The sequence below is a fragment of the Heptranchias perlo genome, chromosome 32, assembly GCF_035084215.1.
Source record: "Heptranchias perlo isolate sHepPer1 chromosome 32, sHepPer1.hap1, whole genome shotgun sequence".
NCBI lineage: Eukaryota > Metazoa > Chordata > Chondrichthyes > Hexanchiformes > Hexanchidae > Heptranchias > Heptranchias perlo.
This window is the reverse complement of record NC_090356.1, coordinates 31743232-31768704: the sequence shown is the minus strand read 5'-3', so window position 1 is coordinate 31768704 and position 25473 is coordinate 31743232. Positions and strand designations below refer to the sequence as shown.

General features: G+C 47.0%; 1 protein-coding gene across 1 annotated transcript in view; it reads right to left on the bottom strand.

The window, feature by feature from the left end:
* Positions 1 to 1399: 1399 nt before the first annotated feature.
* The window catches only part of LOC137301216 (ephrin type-A receptor 8-like), a 58409-nt gene continuing 34335 nt past the window's right edge, over positions 1400 to 25473 (bottom strand). The window contains exon 2 of the mRNA XM_067970693.1: positions 1400 to 1459. Coding sequence (XP_067826794.1) covers positions 1455 to 1459 — 5 coding nt within the window. The 3' untranslated portion in view covers positions 1400 to 1454. The remainder of the gene's footprint in view (positions 1460 to 25473) is intronic.

Genomic DNA, 25473 nt, shown 5'->3' with positions numbered 1-25473 from the left:
CCCCACCTCGGCCTCCCCTCTTCCCCCCCCCTTGCTCTCCCCTCTTCCTCCACCCTCAGATTTCCCTCTTCCCCCACCCTCGGCCTCCCCTCTTCCCCCACCCTCGGCCTCCCCTCTTCCCCCCCCCTCGGCCTCCCCTCTTCCCCCCCCTCGCTCTCCCCTCTTCCTCCACCCTCAGATTTCCTTCTTCCCCCACCCTCGGTCTCCCCTCTTCCCCTACCCTCGGCCTCCCCTCTTCCCCCACCCTCGGATTTCCTTCTTCCCCCACCCTCAGTCTCCCATCTTTCCCCCCCGCCTCGGCCTCCCCTCTTCCCCCACCCTCGGCCTCCCCTCTTCTCCCACCCTCAGTTTCCTCTCCTGCTCACGAGTGGCCTCCTGCTTCGGAACTTCTCACACAACAGCTGCTGGCTCGAAACCAGGACCAAAAATAGTTAACGACAGGGAACCCAATCTTTATGTGGTAAATGCAATAACAGTTGCAGACGTCATGTGATCAGACATCACCTGATCATGTGTCAAGTGGTCAGATGTCATGTGGTCAGAATGTCACGTGATCAAACCTCCAGGAATGCCTCCAACCAGAGTTGGCAACTCCACTGTAAGTGGATAGCTCCTTAATTCACATAACAAGAGTGTTATTCGATTGTTACAAAAGTAACTCAGTACATTAGAATTTTATCATTATATCCAAATTCATTGCTGTCCAGTTCCAATAAAACTCGAACGATGCAATCTATAACTTGCTAGAAAATTCTTTTACCCTCAGTTCTCAAGTTAGAAACATTAAGCAGGCATAAATATAACAAAAGCTCAGTGTAACATCATCTTTTAGAAGGTAAGGAGTCTGATCAAACTATAAACAATTATGTTAGGAGATGTTCTGATATAATTGTGTCACTCAGCGATAGACATTTATAAACAAACCGGTGTACAGCATTTTATGTGCAGCAGATTTAAGGGGGAATTTTCCTTTTCATGCTTTTCAATGGAATATTCTGGGTCTTTGCAATGGTTTGAGGAGTTTAGTGTCTCAGTGCGTCACATCGCCCCCTTCAGTACGTTATAACTTTGTTGAATTGCAATGTTTACCTGCAGATGTGTTCGCAGACGTTGCGGGCATGGAATTATGGGAAAGTAAGACTGATAGATTGCACCGTAAAATTTAAAGGGTTTTCATCATATCTCAAAATCCATATACCCATCCGTGTTTACATCATAGGACCAAGATTCCCATATTGAAAGGGGCCTATTGCCTGAAACAGGCGGGCACTTTGGACACTCAGCGCCAGGCCCATTTCAAAATGGAGTCAGCCACATCGCCGGTGTTAATGGGGCAGGAAGGCGAGAGACTCCCATTCTGACTCCCGTTAACAGCAGGCGAAGGCAGTGAAAATCGATTCCATTCTGTCCTCCAGTGTGTGTTATTGTCTCAGTTTGGTTTGGATTCCGTTTTGTCACTCTGCAAGGTCAATAAAAAGAAAGAATAAGGTCGTGTTTTCTTTAGCAATTCTTATTATCACTCATTCTCATCCCACCCCTTCCCTACATCCCATACCATTCCCTACATCGCATACCATTCCCTACATCCCACCCCTTCCCTACATCCCATACCATTCCCTACATCCCACCCCTTCCCTACATCCCACCCCTTCCCTACATCCCACCCCTTCCCTACATCCCATACCATTCCCTACATCCCACCCCTTCCCTACATCCCATACCATTCCCTACATCCCACCCCTTCCCTACATCCCATACCATTCCCTCATCAAGAAGCTGAATTAGGAAAGATACACGAGATTTGGCTAAAATTTGGGGGAGCGAAAGTTAACTTTGAATGTAATTAATCTAAATCTGATGAAAGGGCAGAATTCCTTTGAATTTCTATGAACTCTGATTCCTACAGGACAGTCGACATGACAATTAGCGCCAATTAAAGCCTGGCCGCGACTAACATTTTAAAAAGTGTCTTTGTTGCTGTGAAGGCTAATGGGACGTAAAGTTTCAGGTCACAGTGACCAATGTCAGAGCATTTTCCAGGGCTCCACGGTCACTCTTAGCAAAGTCTGTTTCTTTAAAGCTAGAGGAACACTCTGCCTCAGAATTGTGCCACACGCACGGTGTCAGCAAACCCTTCCTCCTCTATTGCACCTTTCCGTTACTGTTTCTCCTGTTTTAGTGTCACAACAATTCTTTCAGATCTGATGAGCCAGAGGATGATGTTATGACTCTCGCTCACTGGGGTCAATTTTCGGACCACCGGCAGGTGGAGCACCTGCTCTGCATGCCTGATGAGGTTGGGCCCCATTTACATTGATTGAGGAGCTGCCGGCGCTAATCACGCCCCTTATAATCAGATCGCAGATCGGGCGGGCAGGACTTTAAAGGGGAGGACTGAAAAATTCCAGAGTGAAAGGGAGCAGCAGATTTCAGCAGGCAAGGAACTTTTTGAAGCACCCACAGCAGCAAGGAGATGAAATATCGGTGGCTTTTATGGCTCAAACAAGCGATGGCAGTGAAAATTAACGGCAGACTTGCTGACAGCTTTCCCTGACTGCATCCTTTAAAAACCGTTGGGAATGGCTGCCTCCCGACTGGGGTCCCGACGAAGCCCATATCCTAACTCGTACCAAGTCCCATTCACCCATCACCCCTGTGCTCGCTGACCTACATTGGCTCCCGGTCCAGAAGCGCCTCGTTTTTAAAATTCTCATCCTTGTTCAAATCCCTCCATGGCCTCTCCCCTCCCTATCTCTGTAACCTCCTCCAGTCCTACAACCTCGGAGATCTCTGCGCTCCTCTAATTCTGGCCTTTTGAGCATCCCTGATTTTCATCGCTCCACCATTGGCAGCCATGCCTTCAGCTGCCTAGGCCCTAAGCTCTGGAATTCCCTCCCTAAATCTCTCACCTCTCTCTCCTCTTTTAAGACGTTCCTTAAAACCTCCCTCTTTGACCAAGCTTTTGGTCACCTGTCCTAATATCTCCTTATGTGGCTCGGTGTCAAATTTTGTTTGAAAATTGCTCCTGTGAAGCACCTTGGGATGTTTTACTACGTTAAAGGCGCTATATAAATGCAAGTTGTTGTTGTTAATGAGGTCCCCACCTGTTTCAGGCAGGAGATCAGGCCGCCTAAATTGAGGTCCTCCTATAAATTTGCTCAGTTTGTAATGCGAATTTGGTCCTTTTATTGCCTTGCTTTTAGACGTAAACCATCGACGGTAGGGTTCCCAATCGTTCCGCTTTGGGCCAGAGATTCCTCAGTGCTGCTGCTGGTGATTCAGGAGGAAGGGTCCTTGTGTGCGTGGTTTGCGCTTGCTCAGTACCTTGGCTGTCGTGGCTTGCAACCAAATTGCTTTGCCTGGGCCCTGCTGGTCTCCCCGCTATTCGGAAACACCAATTCATGGCTGGTTGTGAGGATGGCGGTACTGGGGCCAAGGAAAATTGGATGGAAACTCCGTGAGTCCCAAGAGGGCAACTGGGGGAGGGAGAGAAAGAGAGCAAAACAAACTGGGGAGGGAGAGAGGGAGAGAGCAGCGCAAACTGAGGAGGGAGGGAGAGAGAGAGAGAGCAAAATAAATTGGGGAGAGTGAGAGAGAGAACAACACAAAGTGGGAGATGGGAGAGTTCATGTCGGCCTGTGATGTGCGCTGTTGTACAATGTGTTCTATTCTGGGAGTCAGGCAGCTTTGGTGTCGCTCCCTGAGGACTGAGCCTCACCACCCTGAAGCTGGGCTTCAGCGATGGATGTGGGAGTCAATGAATTGAATTAGGTTTAGTTTTGGTTTTATTTATTATTTTCATAACTTGCTGTGTATTGTAAAAAGTCATAACATTTTACAAAAACTTTAGTTATAAGCTACTTATAGCAATGGTGTTTCTCAATATGGCCGATACCGTAGAAACACAAAAGTAGTTTTTATTTAAACATTTCTTATCCTTAAAATCTTTCTATTCTTTTATGTTCTTTCTTTGATTTATAAATCATGTTATTCATCTCACTATAAAACAAAAAGTCAAACAATTTATTTACAGCTCGGTGATACTGAGGCAGTCATCTAAGGTAAATGCAACAACATTTGCAAACAGTGGGCAAATGTCACATGATCAAATGTCATGTGATTAATCATCACATGAACAGTGTCACATGATCGAATGCCATGTGATCAAATGTCACATGATCAAATCTCCAGGAATACGTCAAACCAGAGTTGGCAACCCTACAGCAGTGAGACAAAAGTCAGCTCCAGCAATTTTTAAAAGTGACCAATCCCCACAAATCTTTACAGGGCCATGAGCAGTCTCGAAAGCACGGCCCCCATATGTGGCGATGGTTGGGATTGGAGTTCCTGATCCCAGCCTGAATTTCCAACTCTCATAAAAATACTGATCCTGAACAGCAAAGGCCTCGGGAGAGGCAGTGAGGGGGAGAAACCGGCCGAACCCACGAGGAAAAAATGCTGAACTTCCACAGGATTGGAGCCTCACTGACACAGCTACACAAAAGCAGGAGTGCCGTGGGGAGGGTCGAGAGCACGCGTCTGCTTCCGAGCTGAAACCATTTGGTGTGCGGGTGATAAATAAGCTGTCTGCTTCTGCCACTAGACTGCTGTCACATTACAAGAACCCGGCTTCATATCCTCATCAATCAGCAGCAGTACGAAGGCAGCAATGATGGAAAATGGAATTGTACCCCATTTAAATAGTAAATTACGTTGATGTATTCACAACAAATGAATTGAAACATGTGTAACTTGCAATGAATCATTTGTAATCCACAGGAGGCATTGTTGTTGCTTCTTCCTGGAACACAACCTGCACTGGATGAGGCATCTGTGGGCAGTCTGTGCTCTGCACCCGACCGCACAGTTGTGCCTTCTAAATAAAACTGATATTTATGACCTATCAAAGTAGTGCGGTTGCCCGTAGGATAAGAGACACGTAGGGACACAACACAAGGCAGCGACATCACCAGAACATCCAGTGAAGGCTGAAAGCTATTGTGTGGTTTATGAATGGGCTTTGACCTAAAGGTACAGAACAGTTTTCTCGCAGGTGGGGGCATGGTTAAGGGCTGGGTGATCAGTTTGCAAGGTTGTGCCACTGACTGCATGAGGCACACTGACGGGCCTGAGGGTTTTTACTCTCTTCCATTAATTTTTGTAAGATTTTCACTTTTTCTAATTTAATATATATCAGGCAATTTGTCTCCTTCAGTTTTCTTCCCTCCCTTCTCCAGCCCAGTGGGTACATTCCACAGCTGTTTCCAACCCAATGGGTACATTCCACAGCTGTCTCCAGCCCAGTGGGTACATTCCACAGCTGTCTCCAGCCCAGTGGGTACATTCCACAGCTGTATCCAGCCCAGTGGGTATGGTTCACAGCTGTCTCCAGCCCAGTGGGTACATTCCACAGCTGTCTCCAGCCCAGTGGGTACATTCCACAGCTGTATCCAGCCCAGTGGGTATGGTCCACAGCTGTCTCCAGCCCAGTGGGTATGGTTCACAGCTGTCTCCAGCCCAGTGGGTGCATTCCACAGCTGTCTCCAGCCCAGTGGGTGCATTCCACAGCTGTCTCCAGCCCAGTGGGTGCATTCCACAGCTGTCTCCAGCCCAGTGGGTGCATTCCACAGCTGTCTCCAGCCCAGTGGGTATGGTTCACAGCTGTCTCCAGCCCAGTGGGTGCATTCCACAGCTGTCTCCAGCCCAGTGGGTGCATTCCACAGCTGTCTCCAGCCCAGTGGGTACATTCCACAGCTGTCTCCAGCCCAGTGGGTACATTTCACAGCTGTTTCCAACCCAATGGGTACATTCCACAGCTGTCTCCAGCCCAGTGGGTATGTCCACAGCTGTCTCCTGCCCAGTGGGTACATTCCACGGCTGTCTCCAGCCCAGTGGGTACATTCCACGGCTGTCTCCAGCCCAGTGGGTACATTCCACAGCTGTCTCCAGCCCAGTGGGTACATTCCACAGCTGTCTCCAGCCCAGTGGGTACATTTCACAGCTGTTTCCAACCCAATGGGTACATTCCACAGCTGTCTCCAGCCCAGTGGGTATGTCCACAGCTGTCTCCTGCCCAGTGGGTACATTCCACGGCTGTCTCCAGCCCAGTGGGTACATTCCACGGCTGTCTCCAGCCCAGTGGGTACATTCCACAGCTGTCTCCAGCCCAGTGGGTACATTCCACAGCTGTTTCCAACCCAATGGGTACGTACCACAGCTGTCTCCAGCCCAGTGGGTACATTCCACAGCTGTCTCCAGCCCAGTGGGTTTGTACCACAGCTGTCTCCAGCCCAGTGGGTACATTCCACAGCTGTATCCAGCCCAGTGGGTACATTCCACAGCTGTCTCCAGCCCAGTGGGTTCGTACCACAGGAGTCTCCAGCCCTCTGGTAGCTTGTCCAGTGATCCATTCTTTATATATGATACTAGCTAGTGAGTGTTGTTGGGCTACTTAATCAAAGCAGAGCCCAAACTTTGCCTCATCTGATGTTCACATACACGCTTCCAGAAGAGAACACTGGATAGGATCAGAATGAAATCCTTGGCTGAGTTAATCCTCTCCTCTCTAACCAAGGAAGTCCAATGCCAGTCCTGGTGTCTCTCCCGCTGCCTCGATATAGTCTGCACAGGCCAGGGAATAAACCTGGAATCTTCCCGTTCTTCAAGGCAGGTTTTGATCGAACCATGAGGAGAAATGGGTGCACTGTTTAACTTACTCTGGTGAGGTTGGGGGGGGGGAAGTCTGACTGAGGCAATTAATGGAGAACAGGAACTGAAGGGAGCCATCGTCCACATCCTGAGCATCAACGCTGGGACAAAACTGGACGTTAGTGGATTATGATTACATAACAAAGGGGTAGTATTTTAAACATTGTGGTAGTAAACATTTGCATTTGACAGTTTAATATGCTGTCATTCCGGATCCTGCATTAATTATCAGGGGGATGGTTCTCATTTTACAAGTTGTAACTGTGAATCATCTGTCCTTTTTGGAGATTTTAATGAGCTTAGTTTTAACTCATTTGCTGCATCATTCTGCAATGGTGCTCTAGTCTTTAAATTAGGGTCCAGAATTAAGAGTTAAATAATAAGAAAACGCACCTTGAACATTGGCACAGTGAGGGATTAAAATTTAATAAAATACAGGAAATCGAGTGAGACGTCAATGTACTGAAGTCCCATCTGGAGCTGGTTTTATCAGCCAGCTCCGACTGGTGAGTGCAATTAGCAGAAAGGGTTTCAATGAGGCCTTTCTTCTCCACACCATAACATGAGGATCACAAGAGAGGCAACGTCACTCTGGCCCCTTCCTCGAAGCGACTGGGTTCTGCTGCAGTACATGTAATTACAAAGTGCGAAATAACCTTGTTAAAAAACACTTCTCCTTTATGGCCCACAGTTTGTTAAAGGGGAGGGGGGGCGGGAGTCTTGCAGTTGGGACTGTTAAGGTGATTTATATTCTTAAAATTCTTTTCTCCCCTGCTGTCCGAAAGGAGCTGATTTTGTCGGAATTTCACAGGATAATCACTGATGAGCAAGACCATCTTTTTTCATTCGCCCAGAAGAAAACTAGGGCCCGATATTACCATGGCGGCGAGTTCACCGCGGGGGGTCGACTGGGCGCGTGGGTAACGCCCCCGGTGAAATCAGTCTGCTCCGCGCGCAATCGCAGGCTGATTGGATCCACTTACCTGGTCTTCCGGGTACCCCACTGCTGATCTGCGCGGCGGGCGGGCTGCGCATGCGCAGTAAGCTCTGTCAGCTGGAGGAGCTCTATTTAAAGGGGCAGTCCTCCACTGACAGATGCTGCAAGAAATAGGAAAAATTACAGCATGGAGCAGCCCAGGGGGAAGGCTGCTCCCAGGTTTAATGATGCCTCACTCCAGATATCATTGGATGGGGTGCAGAGGAGGGGGAGGACAGAGATCTTCCCCCCGGCGGGCGGGAGGAAGCGGCCTGCCTCTGCTACCAAGAAGGCCTGGCTCGAGGTGGCAGAGGAGGTCACCTGCACCACCAACATATCGCCCACCTGCATACAGTGCAGGAGGCGCTGCAATGACCTAAGTAGGTCAGCCAAAGTGAGTACACGTAGTCTTTCCCCTACACTCCGTCTGCCACATCACCACCCCCACCCCACATCTCCTTCTGCACTGCCAACACTACTCTGTCACATCACCCCTCATACCCACTCAAACCTCATCCTCATCTTACCTGCACCTACTCACCTCGCCAGTACTCATCCCGCCACTACCACTCAACCCAATCCTCATACAATCTCATGGCTCTATCTCATACTCACCCTCTCATGCATCTCTTTCACGGTCAGCCTCACTCAACCTGCCACTACCTGTGCTGCAGCCACAGGGCATGCATCACATATGTGCAGTAGGCAGCGTAAGGCAAACGTGTCGTGAGCATGAAGGGGATGCACAAGGGTATCTGAGGGTTTGTCATGGTTTTTACTTATATTTAATTTCTGACCAACTCACATCACATATTATATTGGCACCACTACTGCCACGTCTTTGCGAATCTTGTCTGATTTCCTGAGGATCACAATGAAGACCCACACCTGATGCCACCCATTGTGTCACTGCAGAGTGGGTGTAGGTGTATTTGCAGGGCTCTTTTATGCAGACGACTGAGAGACGTCGGTGATGTCCCCGGTGGCACCCTGGAAGGATGCGGAGGAGGAGATGTTGAGGGCAGTGGTGACTTTGACAGCGACAGGTAAGAAGATGGTGCTCGGGCCAGCCGGGAGCAGCTCGGCATGAAGGAGGCTGTAGATGTCCACGACTACATGTCGAGTGACTCTGAGCCTCCATGTGCACTGCTGCTCAGAGAGGTCCAGGAAGCTGAGCCTCGGTCTGTGGACCCTGTGGCGAGGGTAGTGGCCTCTGCGACGCATCTCTCTCTGCGGTTGCCCTCCCTCCTGCTGTGCAGGTGGATGTGTCACTGCACTGTGTTGTGGAGCTCCACGTGTCAGAGGTGGACGGCGTGGCCGGCGAGGCTGGTGATGCTGTTCACCCTCCGAGAAGGTCATGACTGCAGCTACGGCGGCCCCCATCCGGAAGATGTACATCTGAGGGGGTCCGCAAGGTAGGTACATGTGTCTGGAACACCGGGGTAAGTGTGCAAGTTGGTGAATTTTATTGTCAGGAGGAGGGTGGTGGAGGCCAAACTTTGTCCAAAGTGACAGAGTGGCCTCCTGCAATAAGTGAGGGTCTCCCCCCCGACCTGTCAAATGGACCTTTGCAGCTGCCACAGGCTGATTGCTGCAACACGTCCATTTGAACTGGGAGTGTTTCCCACAGTACGGGAAACAGTCCCAGTTGTTTGCAAAATCCCATCCCTCCTAAAATATCATGTTAATCAGGTCTCTAAACGACCTGAAATACCTAAATAAATACTTTAAGTGGCACCCCGCTGGCTTTAATTGCCGACAGGAGTCCCACATGCGGGGGCTGCGCGCGCATGTGAGCACGTCAGTGGGAAACCCGGAAGTGGGCGGGTTGGAGCCGGGCTCCCGACCCGTCCCGGGAATCGCCAATTTTCGTAGCCCCCCCGCCACCAACGCACCCGATCGCGGGTGCGAAAATCGAGCCCCTACAGTGCCCCCATTGCTGCATTCAATTGGTCCTTAAATGATTCCAAGGTTTCCAACTCTCCCACTCTGCCTGGAGTCCATTCCATGTGTTGATCACTCTCTGTGTGTGACAAAGAACTTCCTGATATTAGTCCTAAAGTTACCCTTTACTAGTTTGAACCTGTGTCTCCTTATCTCGGCCTCACAGTTTAATTTAAAGTAATATTCCGTATTAACCTTTTCCATACCAACAGCTATCTATTTTGCCTCTCTATAAGATTACTTCCCAGGTGCATCCTGTCAAAGCCAAAATGTCTAAGTCTCTCCAGTCTTTCCTCATAACCCAGACCCCTGACCCTGGGGTCAGCCCAATTGCTCCTCTCTGTACTGCCTCCAGCACTTGAACGTCTCCCATGTGTCTTGGTGACCAAAACTGTACGCAGTTCTCAAGGTGCATTCTGACCAAATCCTTGTACATTTTGATTGTTGCCTCCACTGACTTGTATTCTACTGTTTTGGCTGTAGTTCAACATCTTATTGAGTTTGTTGATTTGTTGGATATATTTAACATTGAGTGTGCTATGACTCTTAGGTCTCTTTCAGGTTCCTCCTTAGTTATCTCAACACCATTCATGCAGTTTGTGTGTTGCTTATTTTTCTATCCTATCTGCAGTATTTGCACTTGTCTGCATTACATTCCATCTGCCATTTATCTGCCACTTACTTATTTTGTCCAATTCTACAGGTTCTGAGCTGCCTCTTCCAATTCAGTTGCCCTTCCCAGATTGGTATCATCAGCAAATCTGACCATTTTGCATGGAGTTTCTGAGTCTAGATCAGAAACAGCAATGGTCCAAACACTGAACCCTGGGGCACCGCACTCAGTGACCCCAATAACCCTGACCTAACTCCTCTTACGAGTGCTCATTGCTCTCTACACTTCAACCAGTTTCTTATCCATTCCCAGGATTTACTCTGAATCCCCACAGCTTTGACTTTGATAGCCTTTCATAAGGGACATTGTCAAATGTGTTTTGGAAGTCTAGGTGAACTATGTCACAGAACTTTCCACAGTGCACTTGGGATGTTCCTTCCTCAAAGAAGTCTCGGAGATTGGTCAGGTAGAACCTCCCTTTCTGAATCCCTGCTGGTAATTATTGTACAGATATTCTTTGTTTATTCTTGATGATCGATTCTATTATTTTACATGGGATGGGAGTGACACTGATAGGTCTGTAGTTATTTATTTCTCGTTTATCCCTCTTTTTAAGGTGAGCAATTGATTTGCCTGTTTCCAATCTACTGATCCCTCCATAGTGCCCACAATTCCCTAATAATGCTTGTCGGTGCCTCACAAATGTCCTCCCTATTCTCTTTCAAATATCACCTATCCCAGTGATTGATTTATTTTGAGTCCTGTTAGCCTATCTAGGACTTCCATCTCATTTATTTAAAGTCATTAATTTTACTGTGGTTAACCCTGTTTGGAGAAGGCATGTTGTTTATGGCTTCCCTTGTCAATACTTGGAGGAAGTCATCATTCAGAACATTAACTATCTTGTGCTCATCCTTAGTTTTGCTTCTGTTTGCCTCCTTTATGATTCCCACCTCTTCTCTGACTGCCCTCTTATAGTATGGAAAGAATTTCTTACTGTGATGTTTAGCCTCTCCTGCTATGCTTTTATTTAGGTCTCGCTTTGACCCCTTGTCACCCTTTTAATGTATTTCTACATTTGCTTATATTCATCCTAATGAGTCATCCACTTTATCTCTGCAAGATTTTTGGCAGCTATTCATTCTGTTTATATCAGTTTTATTGGGTTTGTTAATCCATTTTAGGTCATGTCTGTTTAGTCTGAGCTGATTGTTTTATCTTAAATATTTATCCTGCACTTTCAACATTGTATCTCGAAAGGTGTTCCACTTGTCCATTTGCTTTCAGTATTGCCTCATGTCATTGAATTTAACCGTTTTAAAGTCATACAACAGGCTCCTTGTCTTGGGTATATCTGATTCCCACACTGTGTTAATCATACTGTGGTTGCTGTCTCCCAGGGGTACAGCAAGTTCCATTTCCTGTATCTTGTCTAAATCCTTTGCAAATACCAGGTCAAGATGAGCACTGCCTCTTGTAGTTTTCTTGATGCATGGGGTTGTATGTTCTATCTACCAACTCTGATTCTAAAGCTCTTGGGTTTTCCCAGTTAATGTTAAGTTGATTGAAGTCACCTATTAAAGTAACATTCCTGTTCTCACACACCCTTCCTATTTCTTCATAGAGTAATTTTTCCTGCTGCTCATGGTGGTCGGGGAGTCTGTGGTACACCCCTAGTGTTAGCATTAGAGTTGTCTAGCCAGAGGATTTCCTTCTGTAGCTTTCTCCATTCAGCAGAATCAATTTTGTTTACTTCCCAGGTGACCCTGACCTACAGGGCTACACCACCTCCTTTCCTGACCGATTTTAACTCCCGGCAAGAAGCCGTCAGGAGCAGACGGCAATCCGGCACGGGGGTCTTCGTCAAAGGCCTTGTGTGAATTCTGCTGATCGGCGGAAGGCGGTAGCTGCCCTGCGGGGGGAGAGATCATCAGCCCAGAGGCACCGAGAGAGGGGTGTTGGCAGTAAGGTTAATGTGGGTGAGGAGATGTTGCGACAGTCTCGCGGCTAGTGGGTGGGATAGGGGGCAGGGGGGACGGGACGGTCCAAGCCAGCGCAGGCCCAAACTTTCCCCAAGGGGCCCAGAGGAGCACTCCTGCTCCTCTTGGCTCCATTAAAGAACGTTTTTTGATACTGACCTTAGCGGGCTTCGCTGGCTGCCCGGCAGGAGTGAGTTAAAGTGTCATAGGGGTCCCACGTGTATCATCTGACCCCGACTTTCATTTATTAATGAAGCTCCCACCAGAATCCACCACGTATCCCATGAGCCGCCAAGACCAATGGCGTGAAAATCAGGAATCTGTGGGAACGCAGCCGGAAACCAGAGCTGCTTCATTTTAACTGCTCCCCCACTCAGTCCCCATCAAATTTTGTCTGATATGCTCCTGTGAAGCACCTTGGGATGTTTTTCCGACGTTAAAAGTGCTGTATAAATGCAAGTTGTTGTTGCTGTTGTTGAGTGGGGAGGGTTAAAATTCCCCCATGTCTTTTCTAAACACTCTACACATTATAGTCACTCCCATCCTCATTATTTAGCCACATTTCTGATATTCCCAATACATCGCAGTCATCCACTGCCTCACAGCCTCCAGTTCTGGCATCTTATTTCCAATGCTTCTCGTGTTCATGTATATACATCTTAATATAGATCTACCTCCTTTCAAGTTCCCCAGTCCCCCAGTTTATGCCTGGTCTCTAGTTCATGTATGAGTCCAGCAGCCTTCGAGCGCATCATTGAAGTGGCCGTTCTTCATGTCTGTCATGGGGAATCCCAGCTGAGCATGTTCCTGTCCTTATGTGACCTACATTTTTTTTTATTCGTTCATGGGATGTGGGCGTCACTGGCAAGGCCAGCATTTATTGCCCATCCCTAATTGCCCTTGAGAAGGTGGTGGTGAGCCGCCTTCTTGAACCGTTGCAGTCTGTGTGGTGACGGTTCTCCCACAGTGCTGTTAGGAAGGGAGTTCCAGGATTTTGACCCAGCGACGGTGAAGGAACGTCAATATATTTCCAAGTCGGGATGGTGTGTGACTTGGAGGGGAATGTGCAGGAGGTGTTGTTCCCATGTGCCTGCTGCCCTTGTCCTTCTGGGTGGTAGAGTTCGCTGTTTTGGGAGGTGCTGCCGAAGAAGCCTTGGCGAGTTGCTGTAGTGCATCCTGTGGATGGTACACACTGCAGCCACTGTGCGCCGATAGTGGAGTGAGTGAATGTTTAGGGTGGTGGATGGGGTGCCAATCAAGCGGGCTGCTTTGTCCTGGATGGGGTTGAGCTTCTTGAGTGATGTTGGAGCTGCACTCATCCAGGCAAGTGGAGAGTATTCCATCACACTCCTGACTTGTGCCTTGTAGATAGTGGAAAGGCTTTGGGGAGTCAGGAGGTGAGTCACTCGCCGCAGAATACCCAGCCTCTGACCTGCTCTTGTAGCCACAATATTTATGTGCCTGGTCCAGTTAAATTTCTGGTCAATGGTGACCCCCAGGATGTTGATGGTGGGGGATTCGGCGATGGTAATGCCATTGAATGTCAAGGAGAGGTGGTTAGACTCTCTTTTGTTGGAGATGGTCGTTGCCTAGCACTTGTCTGGCACGAATGTTAATTGCCACTTATCAGCCCAAGCCTGGATCTTGTCCAGTTCTGGCAGCATGCGGGCTCGGACTGCTTCATTATCTGAGGGGTTGTGAATGGAACTGAACACTGTACAATCATCAGCGAAGATCCCCATTTCTGACCTTATGATGGAGGGAAGGTCATTGATGAAGCAGCTGAAGATGGTTGGGCCTCGGACACTGCCCTGTGGAACTCCTGCAGCAATGTCCTGGGGCTGAGATGATTGGCCTCCAACAACCACTACCATCTTCCTTTGTGCTAGGTATGACTCCAGCCACTGGAGAGTTTTCCCCCTGATCCCCATTGACTTCAATTTTACCAGGGCTCCTTGGTGCCACACACTTGGTGACACAAATGCTGCCTTGATGTCAAGGGCAGTCACTCTCACCTCACTTCTGGAATTCAGCTCTTTTGTCCATGTTTGGACCAAGGCTGTAATCAGGTCTGGAGCTGATTGGTCCTGGCAGAATACAAACTGAGTGCTCTTAAGAATAGGCCATCGAATAGTCAATTTTATTTTTCCCTCTCTAGTCAGGCAGTCTGATTATATCAACCCGTCTACTGCCATGAGACCGACAGCAGCACGGGTCGTATATCAATCATGGGAGATTACTGATCCCAGGCATTGTACTTAACCACTAAACCATCAGGAGACCTTATTGTCGTGATTTTAATGAGGTATTTAGTCAATGTCACTGTTATTGTGCCAACTACTCCAATTTTGATGCTACACTGTGTAGGTATGATGACAGTAATTAGTTAAATTGCCTCTGAATTTTGATTATAGCAACGGAGTGGACAGTAGTTTACCTGACATCACCAACATTCTGTTTCTTTCCTACAGGTATCACAACATCTACATGCTGCCCCTCAGCGATATCATCCAAAAACACAACATAAGGTTCCACATATACTCTGACAACGCCTCACCACCACCTCTCTCGACCCCTCCACTATCTTTGATTTGTCACACTACTTTTCTGAAATCCAGTACTCAATGAGCAGAAATTTCTTCCAATTAAATATTGGGAAAACTGAAGCCATCGTCTTCAGTCCCCACCACAAGTTCAGTTCCCTAGCCACCGACTCTATCCCTCTCCCTGGCCACTGTCTGAGGCTGAACCAGACCGTTCGCAACCTTGGCATCTTATTTGAGCTGAGCTTCTGACCCCATATCCACTCCATCACCAAGACCGCCTACTTCCACCTCCATAACATCGCCCTTCTCCACCCCTGCCTCAGCTCATCTGCAACTGAAACCCTCATCCATGCCTTTGCTACCTCTAGACTTGACTATTCCAATGCTCTCCTGGCCGGCCTCCCATCTTCCACCCTCCATAAACTTGAACTCATCCAAAACTCTGCTGCCCGTATCCTAACTCGCAACAAGTCCCATTCACCCATCACCCTTGTGCTCGCTGATCTACATTGGCTCCCAGTCAGGCAACACCTCGAATTCTCATCCTTGTTTTCAAATCCATCCATGGCCTCACCCCTCCCTATCTCTGTAACCTCCTCTGTGCTTCTCCAACTTTGGTCCCTTGCGAATCCCCAATTTTAATCGCTCCACTATTGACGGTTGTGCCTTCAGCTGCCTGGGCCCTAATCTCTGAAATTACCTCCCTAAAGCTCTCGCTCCTTCTTTAAGACGCGGCTTAAAACCTATCTCTTTGACCAAGCTTTTGGTCACATGGCCTAATATCTCTTTCTGTGGCTCGGTGTCAAGTTTTGTCTGATAATCGCTCCTGTGAAGCGCCTTGGGACTTTTTAACTACCGTAAAGGCACTTTACAAATACAAGTTGTTTTTGTTATCGGGTTTACGCCTTATACCATTTCTTGTTTGCTTGGAGAGCGCCACTGATCCCAAATTACGAATGTTAATTCATTAAGAATGTTCAATACTGAATAACATTGGGCCATAATTTGCTGTCAAAGCAACGGTGAGGCTAATAGGTCTCGCTGTTATTTAAGCGCAATTGGCACAGCAACTTCAAGCGAGGGCAGATACGCGGTTAAACTCAAAAATCCAAAGTTGCTGTCCGAGTCGGCCGTTAGCTTCGCGAAAATGGCATCTCGTTGTCTGGCTCAGCATTGAAATGCATTGAACGGTGTGAAGTTGCTGTATTTGTGCGGTAGATGCGGACTAAAATCGCCACGGAACTTAAGTCTTATCCATTTAATTGCGATAAGTGTTAATTACTGCCAGTTAACCTCTCTGGCACTGAAAATTAACTATTACAAGTGTGGAGTCTCATTCCTTCAGGTTTTAATTGTCGGAAATTTTAAAAATATAAATTTTTTTTTTTACTTTTCCTTTCTGTCGCTTTTCTCTCTCTCGTAATCCAATCTTTCTTTCCCTCTCTTTATTTCTCTTTCTGTACCTGATTTGACATTGAATTCACCCACTCTAATTTACACTTCCTTCTCAGTCCTTACGCTGTTTATTTCTCAATCCTTCAATCTGATTGTTTAAGGAGATACCAGTTGCTTGCCCTGTTCACTCAGGTTCCCCGATGCCCTGTCTCCCTCGCTGCCCGGTTATCAGCTCGCACTTTCAGCAACTTGCCACGCAAAGAATTTAAAAACCTAAATGTGCAAGGGTAAGTTTAACTAACGGCAGACGCCGTTAGATGTCCTGTTTCAGCAAATTATGGTCCTAATAATTACAAATATTTTAAGAATGAGTCAGTGCTCATTATGTACTCCAATGCATTCAGAAAACCTGGCTTATTATTACTGGGATGTATAGAAGGACCCTGCACCATACTTGTTTTAAACTGACTATCATCACTTGACATTTTAAGTATGTTGGAAATCTAGGATGTCCTAAAGCACTTCAGAGTCAATGAATTACTTATGAAGTGTAGTCACTGTTGTAATGTAGATAAACAAAGCAGCCAATTTGGACACAGCAAGGTCCCACAAATAGCAAGTAGATGAATGACCAGATAATCTGTTTTTGGTAGCGTTGGCTGATGATTGAATGCTGGTTAGGATACTTGGAGTACTTTCCCTGCTTTTCTTTGAAAAAGAGTCATGGGATCTTTAACATCCACCTGCACAGGCAGACAGAGCCTTGATTTAACGTCTCATCTGAAAGCCAACGCCTCCAACAATGCAACACTCTCCTGGTACTTCATTGAAGTGTCTGCCTAGATCATGTGTTCAAATCCTGGAGGAGATCTTGTACCCACGACCTTCTGACTCAACGGCAAGAATGCACGAGCCAACTGACATCTGTAATAAAAGTGTCATTCGTTCTGTTATTTGTTATTTTTCGACAGTTGTGAAAGTCTAATGGGGAGCTCCTGATCTCAACCAGTCATCAAGGGTTAGGTCGAGCAGAATCTAGCTGCTTCTCTGTGGGGATGGAGAGAGGGTTCACCATGAGTGACCTCGGGCGGGGGTGTGTGCGCCACTCAGAAGCTGTGGAGCAATGGGACCAAGTTTCCTGCCAACTCGATACACACAGCATTGCTCTGGTCCTGCCAAGTTTAGAGAAGAGGAGCAAAAAAGGGGCCAAAAAAAATTATTTGCTGTCAGCTTTTTAGCATTAATCCAGAATGGGCAATAAAAAAAACCAGCTCCTCCCACTCTACTTTAAATCTTTTACCAGCTCATATTGTACCGTTTATTCCAGTTGCCAAGGCTACGAATTCAGTTCCTCGTGCATCACAAATTACAAGTGGTTCCTGTTTGACATTTCATTGTTGCCAAGGTTACTGATGCGTGGGATCTGTCAACAGATGCACTTTTATGTCTTCTCGCACTTAGAATCGTTCCTACTGATGTAATGAATTATAATGTGTGGAAGTTCTAGGCTTCACTTTACCATCCTGGTGACATATGAGACTTAACAGTACCATATATAGTCGAGCTGCTACAGCAGGACTGACCAATGGAACTGAGTTTCCCAAATAAATTACCAATGGGAACAATGGGATTTTGCTACTTGTAAAACACACACCTCCCACACACCCCGAAACATACCCTCACACACACCCACACACACCCTCACACACACCCCGAAACATACCCTCACACACACCCACACACACACCCCGAAACATACCCTCACACACACCCACACACACACCCCGAAACATACCCTCACACACACCCTCACACACACCCACCCCGAAACATACCCTCACACACACCCACACACACCCTCACACACACCCCGAAACATACCCTCACACACACCCACACACACACCCCGAAACATACCCTCACACACACCCACACACACCCTCACACACACCCCGAAACATACCCTCACACACACCCACACACACACCCCGAAACATACCCTCACACACACCCACACACACACCCCGAAACATACCCTCACACACACCCTCACACACACCCACACACACCCTCACACACACCCCGAAACATACCCTCACACACACCCCCACACACCCTCACACACACCCTCACACACACCCACACACACCCTCACACACACCCCGAAACATACCCTCCCACACACTCCCACACACACCCTCACACACACCCCGAAACATACCCTCCCACACACCCACACACACCCTCACACACACCCACTCCCACACACACCCTCACACACACCCCTAAACATACCCTCACACACACCCTCACACACACCCTCCCACACACCCTCCCACACACCCCCACACACCCTCACACACACCCCCACACACCCCTAAACATACCCTCACACACACCCTCCCACACACCCACACACACCCTCCCACACACCCTCCCACACACACATCCACCCCAACACACACCCTCTCACACTCCCCCCACACACACACACAACCCCCCACCCCACCCTCCACACACCCACACCCACAAACACACCCTCACACACACATTCCCCCTCACACACACCCACAAACACACCCACACACACCCACACACACAAACACACACACACATAGACGCACACAACTCTCCCCACAACACACACACACAACCCCCCACCCCACCCCACACATCCACACAGACACACAACCCCCCCCACAAATACACCCACACACGCATCCATACCTCCCCCCACACACAACCCACACACACAAACAGCCCCCCCCCACCCCACCCTCCCCACACCCATACACAAACCCCCACCCACACACACACACAACCCACACACACAAACACACCCCTCCACCTCCCCCCCACACACACAACCCCCCCACCCCACCCTCCCCACACCCATACACAAACCCCCACCCACACATACACACACACCTCTACATACACACACCCAGACACTTTATACACTAGCAGCAAATAAATCACACAATATACTGCTTGACCATGGAATAGAAACAGTGCATCAATCTCAGCAACTGATAAAATAGTGCGATACTGAAAGTCTAATTACTTTTAAACACTGTCAGTGTTGCTGCTCCGATGGCTCTTTTGGTGAAGATAGTGTTCAGCCATACAGGCCAGAATGTTCCAGGTTTCATCCCATGTCTACACTGACTTACCTGTCCTCAGCCAGTGTGGTTGTGGGGTAGTTAAATTGGCCTCAGTGCCCCTGGGCTATGGAGGGGAAAATCTGCCCAGGTTCCCACTCCCGAATACTATCCAGAAATCCCTGCTGGAAACTGCAAATGTGTGGACATTGAGCAAGGTTAGGATTGGGGTCCACTGTGATGGCCCCATGGTTGAATAGCCTGCCAGCACAACTAGTTTAGGCTCACAGACGAAGAATAGCCACTCAAGCAAGGTGTCAGAAGGTGACTGGTGACTGGAACCATCTCAGCAAGAATGAACACTGTCAGGAGTGGAGGATAGGAGAAAGTTAGCACCAAAACAAAGCAGCATCAAGTAAGGTTTCATCCCTCCATTGGAAGTTTACATGGAAGTCTATGTGACATATTCCTTCAAAAGAACCTTCTAGATGGTCATAATCAAATAAATAAACACAGCAGATGATGCAACATCCTCTCTGGAACGTTTAACAATCCAATTCTTAACTGACTTTTTCCACTTTTCTCTGATTTGAGGCTGTTTAAAGTCTTAGTTATTTCAATCAAAAGATACAAATCTGGGAGAGAAGCCTGTCGCTCAATACTCTTGAAAATGTATATCTTGTATTGAGGTGGTCCAGAACCAGATTTTGAGAATTCCAATCCGAAATCCAAATTTACCAGTGTCAGCTGTTGAGTTGGAGAACATCTCAAGACTCATCTCCCACAGCACCTCTCCAGACAGCTCACTGTGTGGGGAAACTGTGCGAACAGACCCAAGGCCCAATGGAACACAATAGTTGGGTAGGAAACAATTCCAGCACTATACGTAGGACAAAGTGAACTCAATGGAGTACCTAGTGAATACTGATAGGGTACTGTAGTCATTCGAGTAGTAACATGGGATTAAATCCCACCCTGGCAACTTGTGAAACTGAATCAATGAATCTGGTCATTTGTGGGCAGGCACTAGGAAGAATGACCATGAAAGCTGTCAGATTGTTGTAAAAAACCCCATCGGAACATAGGACTTGCTAGACGAAGAAGACCAAGACCCATTTAGCTCACTTTCTACCGTTGCATAATACAGCAATAATTTAATTGTTGACTAATCATAGCTGGGTCACTAATGTCCTTCCGGGAAAGAGACCTGCCCCCTGCCCCCATACCCGGACTAGGTCTACACGTGACTCCAGTCCCACACCATATGGTTGACTCAATGGCCGCTGAAGTGGCTGAGCAAGCCATTCAGTTGCGTTATAATAAATGCGGCCTTGCCAGGCAGTCACGTCCTGAGAGTAAATAGCATCATACGCCACAGGTGGTTTTAGTAACAAAGAGGAAACTGAAGAGACCAAATCCAACCTATCCATATTGGATTCTCCAGGCTGGAACATTCCTTTAGAAGTAAAATTCATGAATACAGGGCCCTGTTGGGTAAAATGACTAACTTTATAACACATGCTTTCAATCTGACCGTGTCAGGCATAAATCTGATAAATATTTTCTGGAGTCAGTCCACAACTCCAAAAGAGAAATTTCCAAAGTAATTTACTTGTTGACAGAAATGTGTGCATCATAGCTACCCTTTTTAGGTATAATCTCCTGGTAAGTGTCCTGGTGATGTCAGTTACATACTTGTAAAAAAAACTGTCCCATTGCAGATTTATTGAGCTGTGTGGTTTCTCGCAAAGACAAGAACACCTTTCCCTGAAAAATGCACTCTTTATAAACGTTACATCACAACCTTTTCTGATGCAGTTTCCATATAATTGGTTTAGTTTTAATTATTCTTTTTATATAAGTGACACTGATTTTGTAATCTCTTACACTACACCACTGTCTTTCTGACTGTGTTCTCCTCCAGTACTAACCTGCTCACTGCAGATAGCAGTGTCCCTTTAACAGGAGTGTGTTGTATCCATTTTATCACCCTGAACAAATGAATATCAATCAATAGTGAGCACAATCTGTTGGGTGCAGTTTCCAATGGGAACCTTCAATTCTTTACTAATCATCAAATCCACACGTTTTGGCTTTCTACTAACACTATAGTTCACTATTGTGGAACGTTATTCCACTAACACTAAGAGAGTGGTGAAAATGTGGCACTCACTTCCACATGGAGTGGCTGAGATGATTAGCATAGATACATTTAAGGGGAAGCTAGATAAATACATGAGGGAGAAAGGAATAGAAGGATATGTTGATAGGGTGAGATGAAGCAAGGTGGAAGGAGGCTCATGAGGTATGGACCTAAATGGTCAGTTTCTGTGCTGTAAATTCTATGTCATCCTATGCAACTATGTTAAATTCAATTCACACAAACTACAAATAAAACAAGATTTTGTAGGAGAAAGAAAGGCGGGTGACATGTCTTAAATTAAAAGGAAAGTGGCTGAAGATCAAATTCACTAAGAAATTGAAAATATTTGGGATATTTCTGAACGGATTATTAAGGCGAGTGAGGTGATTTATATCCTCAGAGAGAAAGCAGGAAATGAAAAATTACACGACACCCCCATCAGAAACCTCGTTCGCTCCGCACCAGGCCGCAATTAAAAATGCTACATTACAAATCTGACATTTAATCTATAGTTATGAATTATATGGGGTACCTATTATCTTTTAATGAAAAGCACATATATTTACACTAATCATGAAGAATGATCTCAGAGCATGTTGGTTTTTGAAATGGTTTCGGTAGATGCCCAGTATTTAATGTCATGGTATTTGTAACATTCTGTGAGCTTTATTCCCGCATGCGTTGATGTTTTTACAGTTTGCTTTGCTCTGCAATTGGAACAGTTGTCAATTTTGTTATGAGTTGCAGGAAACATTGCTCATAAACCCAGAAAACTTGGACTCCTTCTGTAAAAACCCACGGTAGCCCAGCAGTAACAATGTTGTTACAGTGCTGGATTCCGAGTACTATAAATACTCTGTATTTATAATATTCCATCTGTTTTTAGTGTCACAGGACAGGTGAGAGACCATTAAAAGCATAACATATGGGGGGGGTGATTTTAGGGGGCAATTGCGGCTGCTTGCCCACTGCTTCTGATTCACACCTGGTGATTCCAGGCATGAAGGGCTGGATCAGAGAAAAAGAAACTAAATAAATTAAATAAAAAACTATAGAAGGAAGTTAAAACACAAAATGAACCTACCTTTGCACCCTGCTCCGATGTCTGACGTCTCTCACTCCGATGTCCCCCTCTTCACTCCCGCATGTCCCCCGATGTCCCCCTCTTCACCCCACCCCGATTTTCCCCGGTGACCCCCTCTTCACCTCTGATGTCTCCCTCTTTACCTCCCCCCAATGTCCCACCGATGACCCCCTCTTCACCCTCCCTGATGTCCTCCTCTTCATCCCCCTCGATGTCCCCCTCTTCACGCCCCGAAATCCTCCTCTTCACCACCCCCCGAAATCCCCCTCTTCACCACCCCCCGAAATCCCCCTCTTCACCTCCCCCCAATATCCCTCTCTTCACCCCCCCAATCTCCCCCCCTGATCTCCCCCTCTTCACCCTCCCGATCTTCCCCCAATGGCCACCCGATCTTCCCCCGATCTCTCTCTCCCCCCCCCCGATCTTCCCCTCTCCCCCCCACCCCGGTATTCCAGTCCAGTGCCGGATGATGTCTGGCTCTCTCTCTTTATCGCCCCCCACCCCTCACCCCACCTCGCGTTGCAGCTCCTGGCCGCAGTCAGCCTGTCAATCAGTCTGGCTGCCGGGCGCGAAACCCGGAGAGGACGTCAATCATCAACAATCAACACGCGATCGCATCGGAAACGGTAAGTTTGGTTCATGCGGGTTTGCCACCCGCACCTTCACCCACCCCCCTGCTGCCAACCTGCCACCATTGCAAAATAGGTCCCATGAAAGCAGATCTGATGGGCGACAAGCAGGAAGGCTGATCAGGTGTGCATAAAGGGTTAAGGGACCATAAGGAGCGTGAGACCGCGGAGAGCAATTAGGGGTATTAAAGAAGCGAGATGCATCGGGCACTGGGCATCAGAGGCATGGGGGCAATCAGAAGTAAATATATGGGATAAAATTCCACCAAGACCGAGAAATTAGAGAAAGTAAATGTAATAATGGAGGGGAAGGAGAGAAGGAAGGAGGGAGGTGGCAAAAAAATCACAAACGTTAGAGAGAGAAAAAACATTGCGTCTGAAAAGCAGGAAGAAGAAGCAAAAAGTGAGAAGAGGGTAACTGTAAAGAGGATAGATTTTAAAATGTCCTCACTTTATATGAGTGACTTCAGAAATAGTTTAATTCTTCCTATGCTTTTTCTTTTCAGTACCTTGTGTCAGTTTGGCTCACTCTTGTTTCTGAATCAGAAGGCTGTCTAACTTCAGACCCCACTCCAGGACTTTAGCACATAATCCAGGTCGATGAAAGAGTGCTGGAGGAGATATTAAACCAAGGCCCCATGTGCGGGCCCAGGACATTATTACATTGTTACACTTCTTACTCTTGATTTTTCACATTCCATATTTTTTGGTCACTCTCAAAGGTAAGTTCCAACTCCCTATACCCTCAATATAATCTTCATCTGCCTTGATATCTGGGTAAGTTTTCAGCAACATGCCAAGATAACAAACAGAACAACCTTTCCGTTAATTATTTTAGCAACTGATTTATCCAATACCTCAACAGAATTGATGCAGTCACCTAGAATCACAACATCAGAGCTGGTTTTAGGGTTAAACTATTGAGCAGATTTATTTAACAAAAGAGAAGCAAGAAAATCAATAACGTTAATATAATAAATGTCTACAGTTGAAGTAGAAATCTTTCTATCTGGCTCCTCAAAAGGAGAACAATGACAAGGTCCCAGTCTAAATGCTCAAGTATTCTTTTGTAGATAACTTGTATGTAGACTTCCCTTGTATTTTTGATCACTGCAGGAGCTGTGTTAATCTCTTAGAAATTCCAAATTGATTCAAAGATTGGAATAGTTCCAGCTCCAGATACATAGTTACATAGAGTCCACAGCACAGATACAGGCCAATCGGCCCAACTTGTCTATGCTGGCATTTATGCTCCACACGAGCCTCCTCCCTCCCTACTTCATCTCACCTTATCAGCATAACCTTCTATTCCTTTCTTCCTCATTTGTTTATCTCGCTTACCCTTAAATGCATAAAGGTAAAGACCACTTTGAACAAAAGGTTGAGCCATCTGCCCTTGACTTTCAACAGCATCACCATCGTCCCCCACCATCACATCTCGGGGATCACCACTGACCAGAGGCTTAACTGGATCAACCATATTAACACAATAGTTACAGGAGTAGGGATAAGCTGGGTTCTCTGCAATGAGTGGCTCTGTGATGAGTGGCTCACCTCCTTCACAGTCTACAAGGCACAAGTCAGAATTGTGATGGAACATTGTCTACTTGACTGGACAGGAACAGCCCCAACAACACTCAAGAAGCTTGACACCATCCAGGTGCTTGATTGGCACTCCTGTCACCAGGCTCAATATCCACCCTTTTACCAACAGTGTACTGTGGCTGCAGTATGTGCGATGTACAGGATGCACTGCAGCAATTCACCAAGGTTACTTCGATGACATCTACCAGCTGCACAACCTCTATCACTGAGAAAGGCAAGAGCAGCAATGTTGTGGGAACACCATCAGCTCCAGGTCCCCCTCCAAGCCATACACCATGCTGACTTGGACATATATCACCATTCCTTCATCGTCACAGGATCAATACACTAATACTCCCTACCTAATATCACCGTGGGAGCACCATTGTCACACGGACTGCAGTAGTTCAAGGAGAAGACTCACCATCATTTTTTCAGGGCGACTAAGAATGGGCAATAAATATGGTCTTGTCAGTGTCAGCCACATCCTGAGAACAAATTTAAAAAAGAAGTCCCTGAAAAAGAAAGTATCGCGACCTCCTGGATTTGAAGAGTGTCAACAACATTTGTAAATGGATGATATACACACGACTGAACAAATCCTATGTTTGTTCAAAAGTAGCTTGGCTCCATCCATGAGATTCGCAGACAACAGGCAAAACATTTATATCAAGTTGGAACGGATTCTAGCTGTAACTAATTTTTTTTGAACTCCTTATGACTGGTATCTGAATTAAAGGAACATGCACAAAGCTAAAATGAGACAGGCGG